The 15,646-nt window shown below is 50.8% G+C and overlaps 1 protein-coding gene across 4 annotated transcripts in view; it reads left to right on the top strand.

The window, feature by feature from the left end:
* GMDS (GDP-mannose 4,6-dehydratase) overlaps positions 1–15,646 on the top strand; it is a 455,105-nt gene that overhangs the window by 98,107 nt on the left and 341,352 nt on the right. For 3 of the 4 annotated variants that reach the window (XM_074347979.1, XM_074347981.1, XM_074347983.1), the window contains exons 2-4: positions 3,201–3,245; positions 9,376–9,463; positions 10,899–11,008. In XM_074347979.1, the coding sequence (XP_074204080.1) occupies positions 3,201–3,245; positions 9,376–9,463; positions 10,899–11,008 (243 nt within the window). The remainder of the gene's footprint in view (positions 1–3,200; positions 3,246–9,375; positions 9,464–10,898; positions 11,009–15,646) is intronic. The other variant, XM_074347980.1, reaches the window with a different exon arrangement.

Genomic DNA, 15,646 nt, shown 5'->3' with positions numbered 1-15,646 from the left:
TCTGGAACTACTGTGAATTTTACCTGGAACAGTTCTGAGGACTCCATGGAAGGTGCCGAGCATCGGCGCCCAAGGTGGATTGGGCCACAGGCATCAGGCACCCCCGAAATCTGAGCATTTTGGGCCCGGGGCAGTTTTCCTGCCCACTTGGCCTGCAGCCGCCAGCCCAAGTCCACCCCCAGACCGCGCTGCGCCGCTTCCCAAGTCGTGCGCGTGCCCGCGAGAGGCCGGAGGGAGCCCTGCGCTGCGTCCTGCCCCTCCTCCCGGCTCCGGGTGTCCTCCGGTGATGGAGTCTCTCTGCCTCCGGTCACTTGATTAAACTAGAAGCACCGTTTGATCCATAAAACACCCTGTAATGGAAATGACCAAATCAGTGTGGTTTGAAAATTGAGTCTGTTATGGTCTTTTCCTTATTTTGTTGGGTTTGCACATGTTTTGGTAGGCCTGGTGGAAGAGGCTGTCCCCGAGGTCAGAGTCATGGGGGACCGGGGGCCTCATCCTGGCCCCCTGCCCCGCCTGCCTCCCATGCCTCGCGTGCCGAGCGGCTGCTTGCCTTCCAGGCGAGTTCCTGCAAGAGCAAGGTAGCAGACCGCGGCCAAAGCCATGGTGCTTACGTAAAACGTCAGTTACAGCATTTAGCCTGGCATGGGTGCTCTCACCAACCACGTGCGAAGTTAAATTGAGAAGAGTCACAGCTGGAACAATTACACGTTTTCTGCAACAAGGACTGAACCCCGCCTGGAATGTATCCCAGATCTGTTGTGTTCCCAGTGAACGAGTTGTTGCAATTTAGCCTGTGAGGTCCTTGGTGTTGAGGAGTTAAGTGTCAGCCTCTCACGTTGGTTGCAGGTTCTCAGTTGCCATAACATTTGTCTTCAGTCTGTGGAAGCATCTTTGGAGGGGGGGCTTTGATACGGGGGCCGGGGGCCCGGAGACCAGGAGCCCTCGCCCTGCTGGGTTCCCACACTGTGCAGCTGGGCCCTATCACTTGGGAGACCTGGCAAGGAAGTGAGGGGGAAGTGAGTGCGGCTGCTGGTGCAGAATGTTCCAGCGCGGCTGGAAAGTTTGAGAACGGCCCGGGCGAGAAGAACGAGACCTATTGACAGGGTTCGGCCCTGGGCAGGCCTGTTTCACATCAGCGCTCTGAGTAATCACTGCTCGCCCTCCCCCGCCGTCTCCCACACTTTCACCTCTGCCTTTTGGTTGTGTGTTTTTTTTTTTTCATTCTAGGCAACCCTGGTGGAACACAAAGCAGTTTAACTTTTTCTTCTAAGAGAAATGATAAGATGTGGTATAGTGTTGTCTGCTTCAAAATGACACCACCACCAACAAAAACAAAGCAAAACGTACTTCCTAGAGCCATCTGAGCGTCTGTAAAATTACTGTTACTGCTATTGTGAGGGTTTTTTCCTATTAAGCTGTGTTCTTATTGTTCGGTTTGTAAGACCACTGATTGTTCTCAGATTTCCTGTCGTCCTGTGGACCCATCTGTCTCGTCCTGGATTGTTTGGCTCTGTTGTCTGATTGACTTTGCACGTCGGGTATGTAAAGCCACACAATTGTGTGCATATCCTCAGACTGAGGGGAAGAGGAATACACAGACAGTTTCTCTTCATCCCCTGTGAGTCTGTAAACCAGAGTATTTATGTCCAGGAGTCAGAAGGAAATTTGCTGGAGGTTTTAATGAACCACAAACTGTGTCTCTTGCCTACTGCACCCTGTCATCCTGCCTGAGTCTCTGTGTGACTTTTGCGCAGATGTAGTGAACGCTTCCTTGGCAGCCCTGCCATTTTCAGGACCCACAGGACGTCTCCAGTTCCACCTCGAAGTTAAGTAATGACAGTAATGAAGCCGCCCCTGTTTTTCTTTTCCCTGGAATATGTGGTAGGAACTTTTGAATCTCAGAGGGATATTTGAAGCTTTCTCACGCTGAGGAGACCAAGGAAACCCAAATATTCCCAAACAGTTTTTAAAAATTTTTTAATTATTATTATTAGGGGGGAGATAATTAGGTTTGTATGTGTATTTATTTTTAGAGGAGGTGCTGGGGACTGAACCCAGGGCCTTGTGCGTGCTAGGCGTGTGCTCTGCCACTTGAGCTATGCCTTCCCCCACAACCAGTCTCCAGCACACACATTTCCAGTAGTTGGAGCCTCTCATTTTTGTGTTAAGTCTGGAGGGGGTGGAGGGGACCCCCCCAGGCAGAAGGCAGAAGGGCAGTTCCAGGGTTGACTGCAGAACACCCTGGCGGTAGCCCAGCTCATTTTCTGAGCAGGGCTGGCGATGTTTTACTGAACCTCTGGACTGTGCTCTCATTCCCTGTGCCTCTTAATAGTTTAATTAGATGACTCTCATACCTTCTTTCCATAAAAGTGACACATGGAATGTTTCACAGAGACCTCCCCCTTGCCTAGAAATTTTTTAAAGAATTTTGAAAAATGAGATGAGCATCTCTGTGTTTAGACACCTGCATCATAATGTAGAAACTAACTGCATGGTTTAAGATACTTATTATTTAGATACTTCTTATTTTATAAAAAATAAGCACCCCCCTTTTATTGAAAGTCTGCATGTACCTGCACGCCGCACACTCAGTGATGATGTAAATCTGACCCTGTCCCCACCCCCACCCCACCCCAACCCTAAACCCTTTCTTTGGTGACTTTCCAGAAGCCTTGGGTTAGAAGCCAGCTCCACCAGTACCCGAAGGCCGCCCCCGAGAGTGCCCCCCACCTCCCCTGCACTTGCCCTGCCCCACCAGCCCGGGGCCCCTGTCTCATCCCTCCCCCGGGACCCTTTTCACAGCACCCCCCCCCATGTTAGTCAGGTTCCTGCTCCGTGTTCCTGCAGCTCACGGCCTTCCGCTTTGCCGCGTGCAGTGTGCACCTTGCACAGAGCTGCCAAGGGCAAAACCTGACCCCAGACCATGTGACTCCCAAGTGCTCCCTGTTGCCTGGACCGCATCCCTGGGGTTCACTTCTTTCTCGGGACGTGATGACGGGGACACTTTCCTGGGCTCCGGCGGTGTGCCCGTGAAGCAGTGCCTGTGCAAGAGCGCGGGGACAGTGTCACCGTCAGTGTCTGTACTGTTTTCTGTTGTCGCGTGAGCCTCCACTCGGCTCCTGGAGCCGCTGCGACGCGGGGGGCGCCGTTGTCCTGGCCTCTCGGGGCTGATCTTGTCACTTTCCTTCTCTTCCCAGGATGGCTCCTACTTGGCCGAGTTCCTGCTGGAGAAGGGCTACGAGGTGAGCGCCCCGGAGCCGCCGCAGGCTGGTGGGACCGTGGACACGGCGGCCTCGCTTCCTCTGCTGCCGTCCTGCTGCGTGTGTTTTCCACCGGACGCTGATAACAAATCCCAATCAGGGGAAGAAGGTGCCTCCGGGCTTGTAACCGCGCCAGCTCATTGTGCTGTTTATCTGCGGCCGAGCGCTGGTGGCTTCCCCTGTCCCTAGCATTTCACTGCTCTGCATGCTTCCCACACTCTCAGCTGCAGCCCGTGGTGGGGTCAGCGTGTGACGTCACGTGCGGCACAATAAAGGCCCCTCACGGGGACGTCACTTAGCTCGGAGCTTGCACAGGGCGACAGGAGCTAGGCTGATCTTTGGCAAGCTTGAATGAAAGTTTGCACTTTGAGATTTCTCTTTCTAGTGGGCAGCCAGGGTTTCGTGGGCCGGCCTGCGTCTGCTTGTCCTCCCCCCGCCCTCCTTCCCACACCTGTCCCGCTCTCCCTGGAGGAAGCAAGGGTTTACGTGTTAGACTGCGGGTAGCTCAGTGGTGCTCTTACCTTTTTTGAGAACAGTTTTCAGATGCGCACAGCTCTGTAAGTTCACGCGGGACAGAACCGAACTGCCCAGGACCCACCTGTTCCGGGCATGCTGATGGTAGTAATTACAGATTCCGTGTTTCCCCAGGGGCAGGTGCGCTGTTTACAAACTGTGTTCTCTGGGCAGATGGAAAAACAACAGCAAGGACTTGGGTGTCTAAACACCCACAGAATTCGAAGGAAAGGAACCTAGCTTTCTCACTGTTGCTCAGAACCTTTTCTGTGAACTTTGACTTTTAGACTTTAGGAGGTCTTAGCAGGGATGTTTACACCTCTGTGTCCTTGTCCAGAGCTGTGTACATCTCGTGATGTCAAAATAAGGCGGATGTAATTATGAAAAGATACACGTGCACATGCTCGTGTGCACAGATGCCTTGATAATTGAGTGACAAATCCATGTTCTGCAGAGCAGGGATTTTTAGGGTATATTGTATATAGAAGAGTTGGTTTTAGGTAAAGACTGATACGTATTCAGGCTGGACCAACTCGATGCATTAATAATTCTAAAAGGAAAGGTTTGTCAGAGAGACAGACTTGTTTCAGCCACTGGGATCAGCTGACAGGGGTTTGCTCGCTGAGGAGGGGTTAGTGATGTGGCTCTGCACCCAGTGAGCCTTGGCTCACTGGGAGGGGCTAATAATTGAGTAATCCTGACAGGGCCAGCCCCCCCACCGCCCCGCCCCGAACACGGCACTTGTCAGTTTAATGTGGAGGAGGAAAACTTTCCTCAACCCTGTCGGGGTCCCTGGCTGGGCCTGAAAATTAAATTGAAAGCATACAAATTTATTTAATAGAAGTTTTATGTGACATGGGAGTCGTCATAAGAGAATGGCTTGGGGGTTCTCAACCTTCAGTGGGTGGCGAACCCCTGGGGGCCCCAGCGAAGGCACGCAGGTGGCTGAGTCAGCGGTCTGGGAGCCGGCCCTCCTAGCAGGCCTGTCGTTGCTGCCGGGGCTCTAGGTCCTGCAGTTTGAGAACCACTGTAATGAAGGTGCAGATGAGATCATTTACACGGTGAAGATGAACAACATTTCTTAAGAAACCGTGGTGTGTAGGACCTGGCTTCCCCGAGCTCTCTTGTTATTTGGAATCTAGTCTTTGTGTAAGGACTGCCACAGGCTCGGAAAGGACTGGAAAGCACATACTTTGGGGTGGCAGAGTATCAACCCTGGGAGAGGAGCCACAGATGCCGAAACAGGCTGCATGCGGGCTGGTTCCTCCTGGACAGGGAAGGGGCGGTCCTCGGGGGCCGGCAGCTCCGGGCCAGCCCTGCAGGATGCAGACTGGGCTGCCGGACCCGACGGGAAAGCGGCAGTTCGGGGGGGAAGCGGGTTGAGGACAGAGGCGGGCGGCTGGGGAGAGAGGAGGGGCGGCTCTGGCCCCAGACGGCCTCTGTGTGGAGGCGGCAGAGCACGTGAGACACGTTCCTTTGCTTCTCTAACTAGAAAACTGGTAAGGGTCTAAGAAGCTGGAAGCAGCGCTAAACGCTTGAGTGTGGCTTGAGAAGGAGGTCAGGTACCGATAGGTCTGCTGGCTGCGATCAGTTGCCTTGTGTGACCTCACGCATTAGATTTCTGAGGCTGGGAGGCCTGGTCACCTAATGTGGCCACTGAAGTCCACGCGTGGGATCGTGCCCTGAACGGATGACTTCATGTGGGAAAGAAGGGTTGTTTCATCGCTGGTCCGCTTGGCAGAGAAGAGACTGTTGAAAGCTTTTAAAGCTGTGGTTTTCAGAGCGGCTCCGTTCTTGAGTTGCTCACAATTAGACATGACGGAAGGCACCGAAAGCCTGGGGCTCAGCCACGTTCATTATTTATAGAGTATCTCACAGGTGTCATCCCACGGTGAGGAAGACTGAGAATTCTCAGGTTTTATAGAAAATCATCCTTTAAAACTTTACACGTTTGCGTGAACACACTGTTGAAGTGCGGAGCCTAATGCTCCTGACACGCTTCCTGCCAGCTCGGAGCCAGGCTGGTGCGCCGGGCCGTCCAGCTCGCTGTGGTGAGGAGGCCCTTGGGCTCAGTGTGTCCTTCTCCCCTGGCCCTTGTGGGCTCTGGGCCTCCCTGAGACGTGGGTGGTGGGCGTGGCCGCTCCCGCGGTGCCCTGAGCCGAGGGGGACACGCAGGAACCTTGGTCTAGACGGTGTGGTGCAGGAGTGGCTGGCGGCCCCGCGCCTGGTGCCGGCAAGCCCAGGGGTGCTGATGGTGGAGGCGGCCCAGTGTGTCAGGGACAGGAGGGCGTGTGGCACTGCCTCGGTCCCAGCCCCGTGCTGGGACCTCTGGTCATCAGGGAAGAAGGAAACCTGCAAAGTGAAGCTCCCGTGGAGCTCATTCTGGTTTCAGGTGCCTTCCGAGGATCCGCGTTGGCAGAGACGCCCTCAACATGCTTCTGTCCTCATTTTGTACAAAATACAGAGAGAAACCAGGAAATGAAAGACAAGGTTAAACCCTTGAAAAGCTAAAATCTATCTGGGAGTACATGAAAAATCTGTATTAAATACTTGGTAACAACTACAACACAGTGTATCAGAAATTAAAAGAGAGAAGAGGTAAATTGTGGGTTTCCCTTCCAGGAAAGGACCTGAAGCCAGGGAGTGTCAGGAGGACAGGAAAGAGGGGTTTTGGGGACTGTGCTGGTGCTGTCTCTGGGAGATCGTGTGTTGGAACCAGGGTTCCTGTGCACCCCGTCTTACTGTGAGAACACGTGACCGACTTTTTCCAAGTTGTTGGGTATCCTAGAAGCCTTAGTTAAAAAAAAGGCAAAGCTTTTGTGGCTTCCACTCAGCCCACGCTGAGCGTCGGCATGAGGGGCCACATCCCCTGGTACCACGACCACGTGCTGGGGGCGTGGTCTCAGGCAGCAGTAGGCATGTGGTTGTGAAGATTAGGTGAGCTGACGTGTGTGGAGCGCAGCGTCTGTCACGGTCACTGCCACGGACATGCCAGCGATCAAGGTGACCTTCTCAGAAGGCAGGTGGCGGTAACATCCCAGGAGGCATCCTTGCCCCCAGGAGAAATCTAGACACTGAAGAGCTTTAAATCCAGTGGCAATCATTTTCTGTTTTCTTGACTGTAATCAGCCAGTCAGTGCATCCATCAATCAGCGTGTCTCTGTTCTGCTGCCTAATCTGACTCCAGGTTTTGAAGTCAGTCCAGCTTTGTTCTGACATTGAGAGAACTTGAAATTTTCCTTTTCTCAATTAGTTAAATGGGACATGAGGTTTGTTTGTCAAAAATACTTCCGTTTAAGACTTCAGTTTTTCAGGATTCTATTTTGTTTTTGAACTGCTACAATTTAATAATGATTTTGACTAAGTTTATAGGGGAGCAAATGTAACTCATTTATCTTTGCACTTTGGTTTTCTAACTCATTTCCTTTTCTCCAAAAATCCTTATAAAAACAAACAACCCCCCATCCCTCCTGTAAAGAAAAAGCCTCTAACCTCAAATTCCTAACTAGATCATCCAGTGTGCACACATTTCGGCTCGTCTTCGTGTTTGTTCTCGCCTGTCTCAGAAGTAGACCCAGCCTCCAGTGGTTCTTAGAATAATGCTTGCTGTCATGGGTTAAGCATTTGGCAGATGTCTCTTTCCCTGTGCACACATACCAAAAGTTGGGAGTGAGGGGAAATTAAAACACAGTTGTTTTTTTTTTTTGGTATTAAAAAAAAAAAAAGACCCCAAAGCTAGTGCCTAATGGTTTTGGTTTTAAGTGTGACAGTAGTGTCCTGAGTTATTTGTTTGAACTGCCTTTGGGTAACTGTGATTTTCATACTGGATCCATCAATACCCTGAATGATTTAATCAGGCCTTTATGTAAAATGTTTACGTATGTAGCATTTCTCTTTGGTTTGGGCTGCGGGAGTATGTGACTTACCGAGAAACCAGCAATCAAGAGAAAAAACAGACTAAACCAGATTACTTATTTTATTATCTGTTTTTAGAACATATAAATTCCTCTCTGTCCAATTAATTATCAGCCTACATCTGAGAAATCTGTTTCAGAAATGACTTTGGTGCTAAACACCAGTTTTGACATGTAGAAGTATGTATGTGAACTTGAATTTTATTAAACAAAATTTATTAAGTTTATAGAGTAGTTCAGCTTTACAATTAAGTAACAACTTGAAAAATTGGAGACCGTGAATCTGAGTAAATTTTAAGCTTAATGTAAATGTTACTTTCTTTACTTCTAAATTGAGTAACACATATGTTTACCCGAATCTCAATTTAAATGTTTCCTAGATTTTACGTTTTGCCCTCCAGAGTGTCACCCAAGTTTGTGATGCTCCCATCTCGAAATGTTGTCACGTTGCCCAGATTTCCCTGGTCTGGTTCTTTCGGAAAATGACGTGGACGAATGCTTTTCTCTTTGGCTGAAGCCACCAGCCAACAGCATGATTAATTGTGGGTGTGTCCTTTGTAGAAGTCAGTTTCTCACTATGCCATGTAGAATGACGGCGACATTTCTTTCTATTCGAAAGAGAGTCTTAAGTGCTTATAATTTCCCCCCTGCATTTGGAATATTTGAGTCATGCCAAGGATTAATTTTTTGTTTGAAACAGACAGAAAACGATTGAGTTAAAATATAGAAGTGTATTCAGCTGGAAAGAAACTACCCAATGTTGGAAGGGACACTTCTAAAATAAGAGAAGGGTTAAAACTGCCAGCAGTGGAGGTGGCGCTCGGGCAGCCGCTGACCGCGCTGGTGTCGGTCGCCGGCACAGAGGCAGCAGTCTTGACACAGAAGGGAGTGAGGGCGGGTCCTGGACAATGTCTCTAACGTGTCCGACACAAAACAGCCTTCTCTTCAGTACCAGACGGGTATGCGTTCTTGTTCCGATGACTTTTTTCACTCACACATACCATGGGTAAGCCAAAGATGAAAATTTTTAAAACTTCCCTCTTCAGTTGAGTTTCCTCCATGTCTTAAACCTGGCAGCACAGCAGTCTCGTCCCTAACCATTGCTGTCGCCCTTCCTTGGCTCCTCCACACGCCTGCGCTGCGGCAGCTGTGCCTCCTGGCACCGCGGGCCCTCGCTGTGTGCGGGGCGGGTGTGAGATGCAGGGCCCAGGCCCTGGGGGGTGGCGCTTCGGGCCCCCCCCCCCGCCCCGAGCTCTGAGTGAGAGGCCGGCCAGGGCTGTTTGCCCAATCTGGCCTCACGTGGTCTGTCTGCGGTTTCAAATGGAAGAGATATTTTTGTCAGCAGCAGGACTGTAAACGTGTATGTGTTTGGAAAGGAGACATTTCAGTATCTACAACCAAGCACTCACTGTGAAGTCACACAATTATCTAATTACTTTCATTGAGGCTGCAGTAAAGACGCTGGAGGAAGGTGGGGGAGGGTGCTGGTGGCAGGCGGGCTGGGGCTGGGGGGACCGTCAGCCTTAGGGCGACTTCTCGTAATTTGGAAATAACGTCTACACCTGAGAGTTGCATATTTTTCCACAAAGCTGGACACGAGCAGAATAACTCCTGAACTGCTCCTCACTCCTTGCTGCACATTTGTGATTGGTTCTTGTCTTCCCTTCCACGCTGTGAAAATGCAGGTCCACGGAATCGTCCGGCGCTCCAGTTCGTTCAACACGGGCCGGATTGAACACCTGTACAAGAACCCCCAGGCGCATATCGAAGGAAGTAAGTCGTTCTCTCCAAACTCTCTGTGTAACTTCCTGTTAGCGCTAAGGTATTTTCAAACGTCATTTTTCTCACAGCCTCACATCGCACGTATTTACCCACAGTTACCTGCATTGAGTGCTGTCTGCACGCTTTGCAAACCCTGCCCTGGGCCTCAGGGTCACCTTGGTTAGGCTGTAGCAGGGGTTCCAGTCAGGACGTGCCGCCCAGGAGCCCAGAGCAGACCTGCCTCTGATCCCCCTTCTCCCCATGTCCCTGTCCCCGCCAGTGAGGTCAAGTTAAGCAGTCTTTGTACATACTTGATTTTTCAAATAATTTGTGAAGACAGGTCCAAAAACGGATGGCAATCAAGGTCATTGTCAGTGTTTGCGGCTGTTACTTCCGTTAATAAAACTGTCTGCGTGTAGCTGTGCTGTTTGCACAACACGGTGGTGTCGATTTCTCATTTATCTTTCCAGCAGTTCCTGAGGTTGTGACCAAGACCTTTTTATAGATAGTGGCAGAGAGAGGCTGTGACTTTATCAGGGCCACACCCCTTGTGAAAGACAGAGCTGGGACAAGGACACTGGCTTTTAGCTCCAGGTTCAGCCTGCTTCGCTCATCCAGGTTTCCAGCGGGCAGGGCTGACCCCGGCAGCTTGTAAACCATAAGTGAGCTTGTACTCACCTCTGGGCCCCGAGTGCTTGAAGGTTCGGGCCACTTGTACAGGTCGATGACCTCCTGTTGTCCCGAGTAAGGCTTTCCAGCGTAGTATCTCGGTCATTCAGTGACGCCTCCTTGAACACTGTTACCGCTTTGTGCAGAGTGCAGAGCCGTGTGACCGTTGGATCTAGACGTAGAGCAGGATCACGTAGAAATAATGAGAGTCCAGTCAGCAAGCCGCCCGTCTGTCTGTGTCACCTCCTGACGCTGATGACGCCCGTGGGAGGACCTGTGTAGACTGAGGGTTGGAAGAGGCTAGTTGTCCTGCAATCAGCTGTGTCCTGCATCAGGCATTTCGTGGGTGGCTGAGAACTGGTGTTTACGAAGGACCTAAAAATCGCTGGATGCGAGTATCTGAGTAGAGCCATCCTCGCTGCTGTTGGTACCATGGACTTCTTGAGAGAATGCACACTGTTTCCAAGTTTTCTTTGTCTGACCCTCACTCTTATGTAACATGTCTTATCACCTAGGAGTCACAAAGCATGTTCATTGTGTAGCATCTGCCATGGTATTATGTCTTTTAAAAAAGTTCATCTGAGTTTTTACGAGTTCTTTATGGATGTGGGCGATGGATGTGAATTTCATTCTGCTGTTTAGTTTCTTTAAAAGTGTCCGTCATAGCCTGCTACTCTGGTTTTCAGACTTTCAGAATATACATTCCAATTTTGATATTTTAAAAAAACGGGCAGCTGTTGCTTCCTTGTGTCTGACGGTGTGTTTTTGAATCCTGAAGACATGAAGCTGCACTACGGTGACCTCACCGACAGCACCTGCCTCGTGAAGATCATCAACGAGGTGAAGCCCACGGAGATCTACAACCTCGGGGCCCAGAGCCACGTCAAGGTCAGCCGCCCGCGTCGCTCTGCTTCCTCTGCTGTTCCTGGGCTGTTCTGGGGTCTGCTTCTGCCTGTGGCTTCTTGGGACGACGACACAGCCACCACACCCAGTCCTCGAGTCTCACTGTTGATGTTAGTTTGGGTATTAATGAATCCTAGTAGAAATGCCGATACATTTTTAAAAAGTGCGTTGTCTGTTATTGAAAACCTTAATTGCTAACATCAAAACAGCAGTATTCATTCTAGGGGGTTGATCTTAGAGTCACGAACCCCGCTTCAATGTATTTTCTGCCGTTTCAAATCACATTGTGAATGCAGTGTTTTGTTAAAATGTTGGAAAATGTTAAGTCAATGAAACTTCTATTCTAATATTAATTTTTGGTAGTGATTATATTACTGGCTGAGAAAAAAAGATCTTTGAGTCCCAATATGTTAAATTTAGTGGAATTAGCTTTTTATTGTAAGTAGTCAGTTATTGGAAGAAAAGCTGTTTCTAGCCTCTTGTCTCCTCAGTGTGACGCAGGGCATGTGATTCGTCGCCCTTTATGCAGATTCTCTGGTAGTCTGTCTGCCTCTCCTGCAGCTTTTCAGTAAACCCAAGAAGCCAATCCCCGGGGCTCTAGCAGTGCGCTCAGTCCGAGGGTTTGTTGCTATACCCTCGTGCTAACGCAGTGAGTGGAATTTGAAGCCAGGGATGATACGAGTTCTGTTGGGATACTTACTCCATCAGGATATTAGTGGAGCTTAGAAATAAAAACAGGTAACTCTAACTTAAAACAGCCCCCATCCCCCCAAAAAAGGTCCAGAAAAATCTGTCGGCATTTTTTAGCTGTTTAATGAAGAAATTGGCAGTCTTACTTCAGAAGGTATCTGGAGTGATCTGCTGCTCCTCCGTACCCCAGCCCTGGGCGGAGTGGAGCCTCACGCCCTTGTGTAAAGTTGCCAGCAGGTGGAATGAGCAGCCGTGGAGCGCAGGGGGCGCGGCGAAGGGCTGAGCCCGCGTACGTGGCGGGGGCCAGGTCTCCAGCCTGAGCGTGAGCCCCACGCGCACTTCGCTCTCACGCGAGCCGTGGCCGCGGCCCCCTGCAGTCGGCAGCCTGCTCTCATCTGTCTGTGCTGTCTCAGGAGCAGCTCTTCCTCTCTTACCCTCTGAACGCTGTTCTGGACCTGGACCTGAGCCCTGGGCTGGAGAAGGCGTCAGGGCCTCCAGGTCAGAGCGGAGCTGTTTTCGCCAGTGTTTCTAATGTAATTTCCACCGAAAGGGTGTCCACACCTCCTCTGCCCCGAGAGGTCGCCCTCCTGCCCGTGGAGAAGCAGTGGCCCTCAGCCCGCTGGAGGCCGTTGGTGCCCCTTCCCTGTGACCGCCACCCCGCCGCACGCCGTGCCCCAGATAAAACGGAGTGTTTGGGAACGAACGCTCTGTGATTCGCTTTCCTTCAGATTAACCCATTTCCTTTGTGGTGGACAGTGAGGTTATCACCTCTACAAGTCATAACTGGCGTGGTGGGTCATAACTAACTGGCATGGCGGGTCATAACTGGCGTGGTGGGTCGTAACTGGCATGGTGGGAAGACGCAGGAAGGTTATAAAGGTTTGTTTATGGGGGGCCTGTCCCTGTCATTCTGGTATTAAATAAGCCAGTCTTTCCCTTTTTCCCTTTCTGTGGTTCAGAAAGTTTGATACACTTGCCTTCCTTCAAGTGCCCTTAGTGTCTGTACCGTGAGCGCAGAAGGCACGGGAGGCTGAGCTGATTCCCTCTGCGTTGCTCTGTGTGTGAAGTTTATCTGCTTTTGTTCTGTTTTGCTTTTTCTCCTGAAGGCCAGTTAATTGGCAGAAATGGTGCTTGTTAATTGACTATGAACTTTGGCTTGTGAGACTGTTTGCCCGCAACAATATTGGTGTGCGTGGTGGAGTGGGGGCCCGGGGATGTGTAAAACCCACCTCTGTGGGGGCTCCGCTCTCACAGGGGTGACCTGTGACCAGTGACAGGGCTGGCGCTGGTGTCTGTGAGTCTGCAGAGACAGGGGAGCGAGGGCGTCAGGCTGAGGAGCTGGGGCACGGTGTCGAGGAGGAGATTCAGGAAGAAAGTTTCCAGATGTCCCAATTGGGAACTGGTGGTTGAAACAGAGGTCCTAACACGAGGCCAAGAGTGAGAGGCAAGAAGACTGGGAACATTCTGCGGCACGATGCACGTTCTGGATTAGTGAGCAGAGAGTCTGGGGGAGAAATGGGAGGTGGGGTCACTGGGAGGCTTGGCTGGGCTTGGGCACCTGTCTGCTTTTGAACAGGAGAGAAGTAGATTTAGAGATGAGTCTAGAGGTGAGGCTTCAGGGGAGATTGGAAGCTGCTGGGGGAAGAAGGAGGCAGGGGTGAGTGTGAGGAGGACGGAACAGTAGGCCTGACCCCTCCGCAGGCGAGACGCAGATGAGGAGGAGGGACTACGGGGCTGTTGGAGTTGGCTGGGGATGTCACGGGCTCCCTCCTGGGTTCGCTGTGCCGCAGCACCTGCGGGACACTCAGGTGGAGTAGGTCAGGGGCATTTAAAACATGCTGTGGGACTGGGGGAGATTTGGGGTTGAGGGGTGTGAGTTCAGCTCTGGGTTCTTGAGATGCCAAAGAGCAGAGGACAGAAGACTGACCCTCGGGGGCATGGGTGCATTTAGAGTTGAGGGAGTCGTCGCGGAGGATGAGACAGTGGGTAATGGAGAGGCAGGAGGGGGTGTCGGGGGCGTGAGACCCATGCAGAGGTCAGTGGCCCCTGCAGTTAGGTTGGGGAGGACCTGTGACTTCTAGAAAAAGCATTCCAGTGACAGGACGGAAGAGCCAGCCAGAGGCAGGGGGTCTGGAGGTTGGGGGTTGTGCGGGCAGCGCACTGGAAGTCCCTGGGCCAGGGGAGCGGGAGCTTGACCGTGAGGCGCCCCTCAGCACGCGCTGCGGCTGCTGGGCCTCCCGCAGGTTTCCCGTGTGTGAGTGTCCGCGGGGGCCCCGAGCACCTGAGGCTGGGGTGTGTCCCGGTGGTGCTGCCTCTGGTCTGGGGCGCCACGTTGAGAAACCCTGCTCTGATGTGTCAGGCTCCTCAGTCTGTCCGTGTGCAGCACGTGCCCTAGATTCCTTCTTCATAGGCCTTCTTCCTTCCATGCGTCAGCTGTTGAATTCGATATAAAATCGTCCTGTTCCCTGGCAGCTAATGACGATGTGAGCCTCTAAGGTCCTCCACATTCAGTCTTTTTCTGAGCCACATGTAGTCCAGGAGAACGGAGACTTCTTGGGGACTCCTGGTGTCTTAGAGGAACAGTGTGAGCACAGCCCACTGTCAGTGTCTTTTGAAAGCCCATTTCCACACCAGTGCTTCTTCTGTGATCTAACGTCAGACTGACTCTTAGTCATGGAAAGAGTGGGTGTGGGGAGGGGCTGGCCTGGTGGCAGCTGGTGAGGACAGACTGTGGTGGCTGGGGACGTGGCTTTGCCCCCACCGACCAAGGCTCTGCGCTGGGCTTGGGCCGTCTGCCTGTCCTTCCAGCAGCTTCTTTCGGGTTAGGAAGGAAAATACATGTTTCCTTCCTTACAACTAATTTCTCTGTATTAATCAGCTTTCTAGGATTTGTTGTATTTGTAGACAATAGTTTTTAAGCACAAGTTCTTTCTGACATGGGGTGTTTGTAAGAAGTTAATTCGAATACATTCTGAGTGTTTGGTTTGGAGCTCTGTAGAAAGGAGGCTCTAATATTATCAGCACACTTCGTGTTGCATCTTGAATCCGTGACTTGTAGACGGAGCGTTGTTTGTGTTGGCTTCTGCTTACACAGAATAACATCTTCTATCGCTCTCACTTCCAGTTAATTTGATGTGGGCTATGGTATGCTAAAAGTAAGGAAAATAAAATAATAGGAAGTTGGTCTGGTTTCCTGTAGGAAACCAATGAAGATGAAATTGGTTCTTGGAATAAACCCACAGCAGTCTGGGAAATACTGACTGAAGACATTTTTCTGAATCATAAACAGAAAAATTATGAGTCATGAAGTGTAGGTCATTCAGAGGCTGATTTGATCTTCTGTAGGAGAAAGTGAGCGATGACTGAAATGTACTAGTTATTAAAAGCAGTTAAGCCCAGCCTGCTGACATCACCCGAGTAGGAACAAGTTAGCCCCTGCGCAGTCAGCCCTGCTCGTTTTCGTGGGGATGTGTGTTAGGAGCCTGCTTTATTGTTCTTTTAAAGTTTTGTACCGTGTAAATAATAGTTTTTCAGCACTTTCTGCCTTAAATTCCGTATCTGTTCACCATTAGTCACTGTCCTGGTTTTGGATTTTTCCACCATTCGTCACAGCTTCTTTGGGAACCTGACTTCATTCTCGAAGTCACTCTGCTGGACAAGACCCTTCTACAGTGAATCTCGCCCGGTGTTACCATTCTGTTTCACAGTGTTGTGCTGAGAAATAATTTAATATGATTTTCATTTTACAAGTGAAGTTTCCTGCTCAAAGGCACACCTTTGGTTACTCACCAGGCCTTGAGACTTTGTATTTGACAGTTTAAAGACCATCCAAGAAAATGATTATCTCTGTTAGTAATAATTCTCATGTAAAATACCTCACTTCACGTCCCGTCTCTCCCCGGATACGCAGGCTTCCCCTTAAGCTTACTCTTT

Source organism: Camelus bactrianus, chromosome 20 (genome assembly GCF_048773025.1).
Source record: "Camelus bactrianus isolate YW-2024 breed Bactrian camel chromosome 20, ASM4877302v1, whole genome shotgun sequence".
Lineage (NCBI taxonomy): Eukaryota > Metazoa > Chordata > Mammalia > Artiodactyla > Camelidae > Camelus > Camelus bactrianus.
Note: the sequence above shows the minus strand (reverse complement) of the source record. Positions and strands in the feature narration are given on the sequence as shown.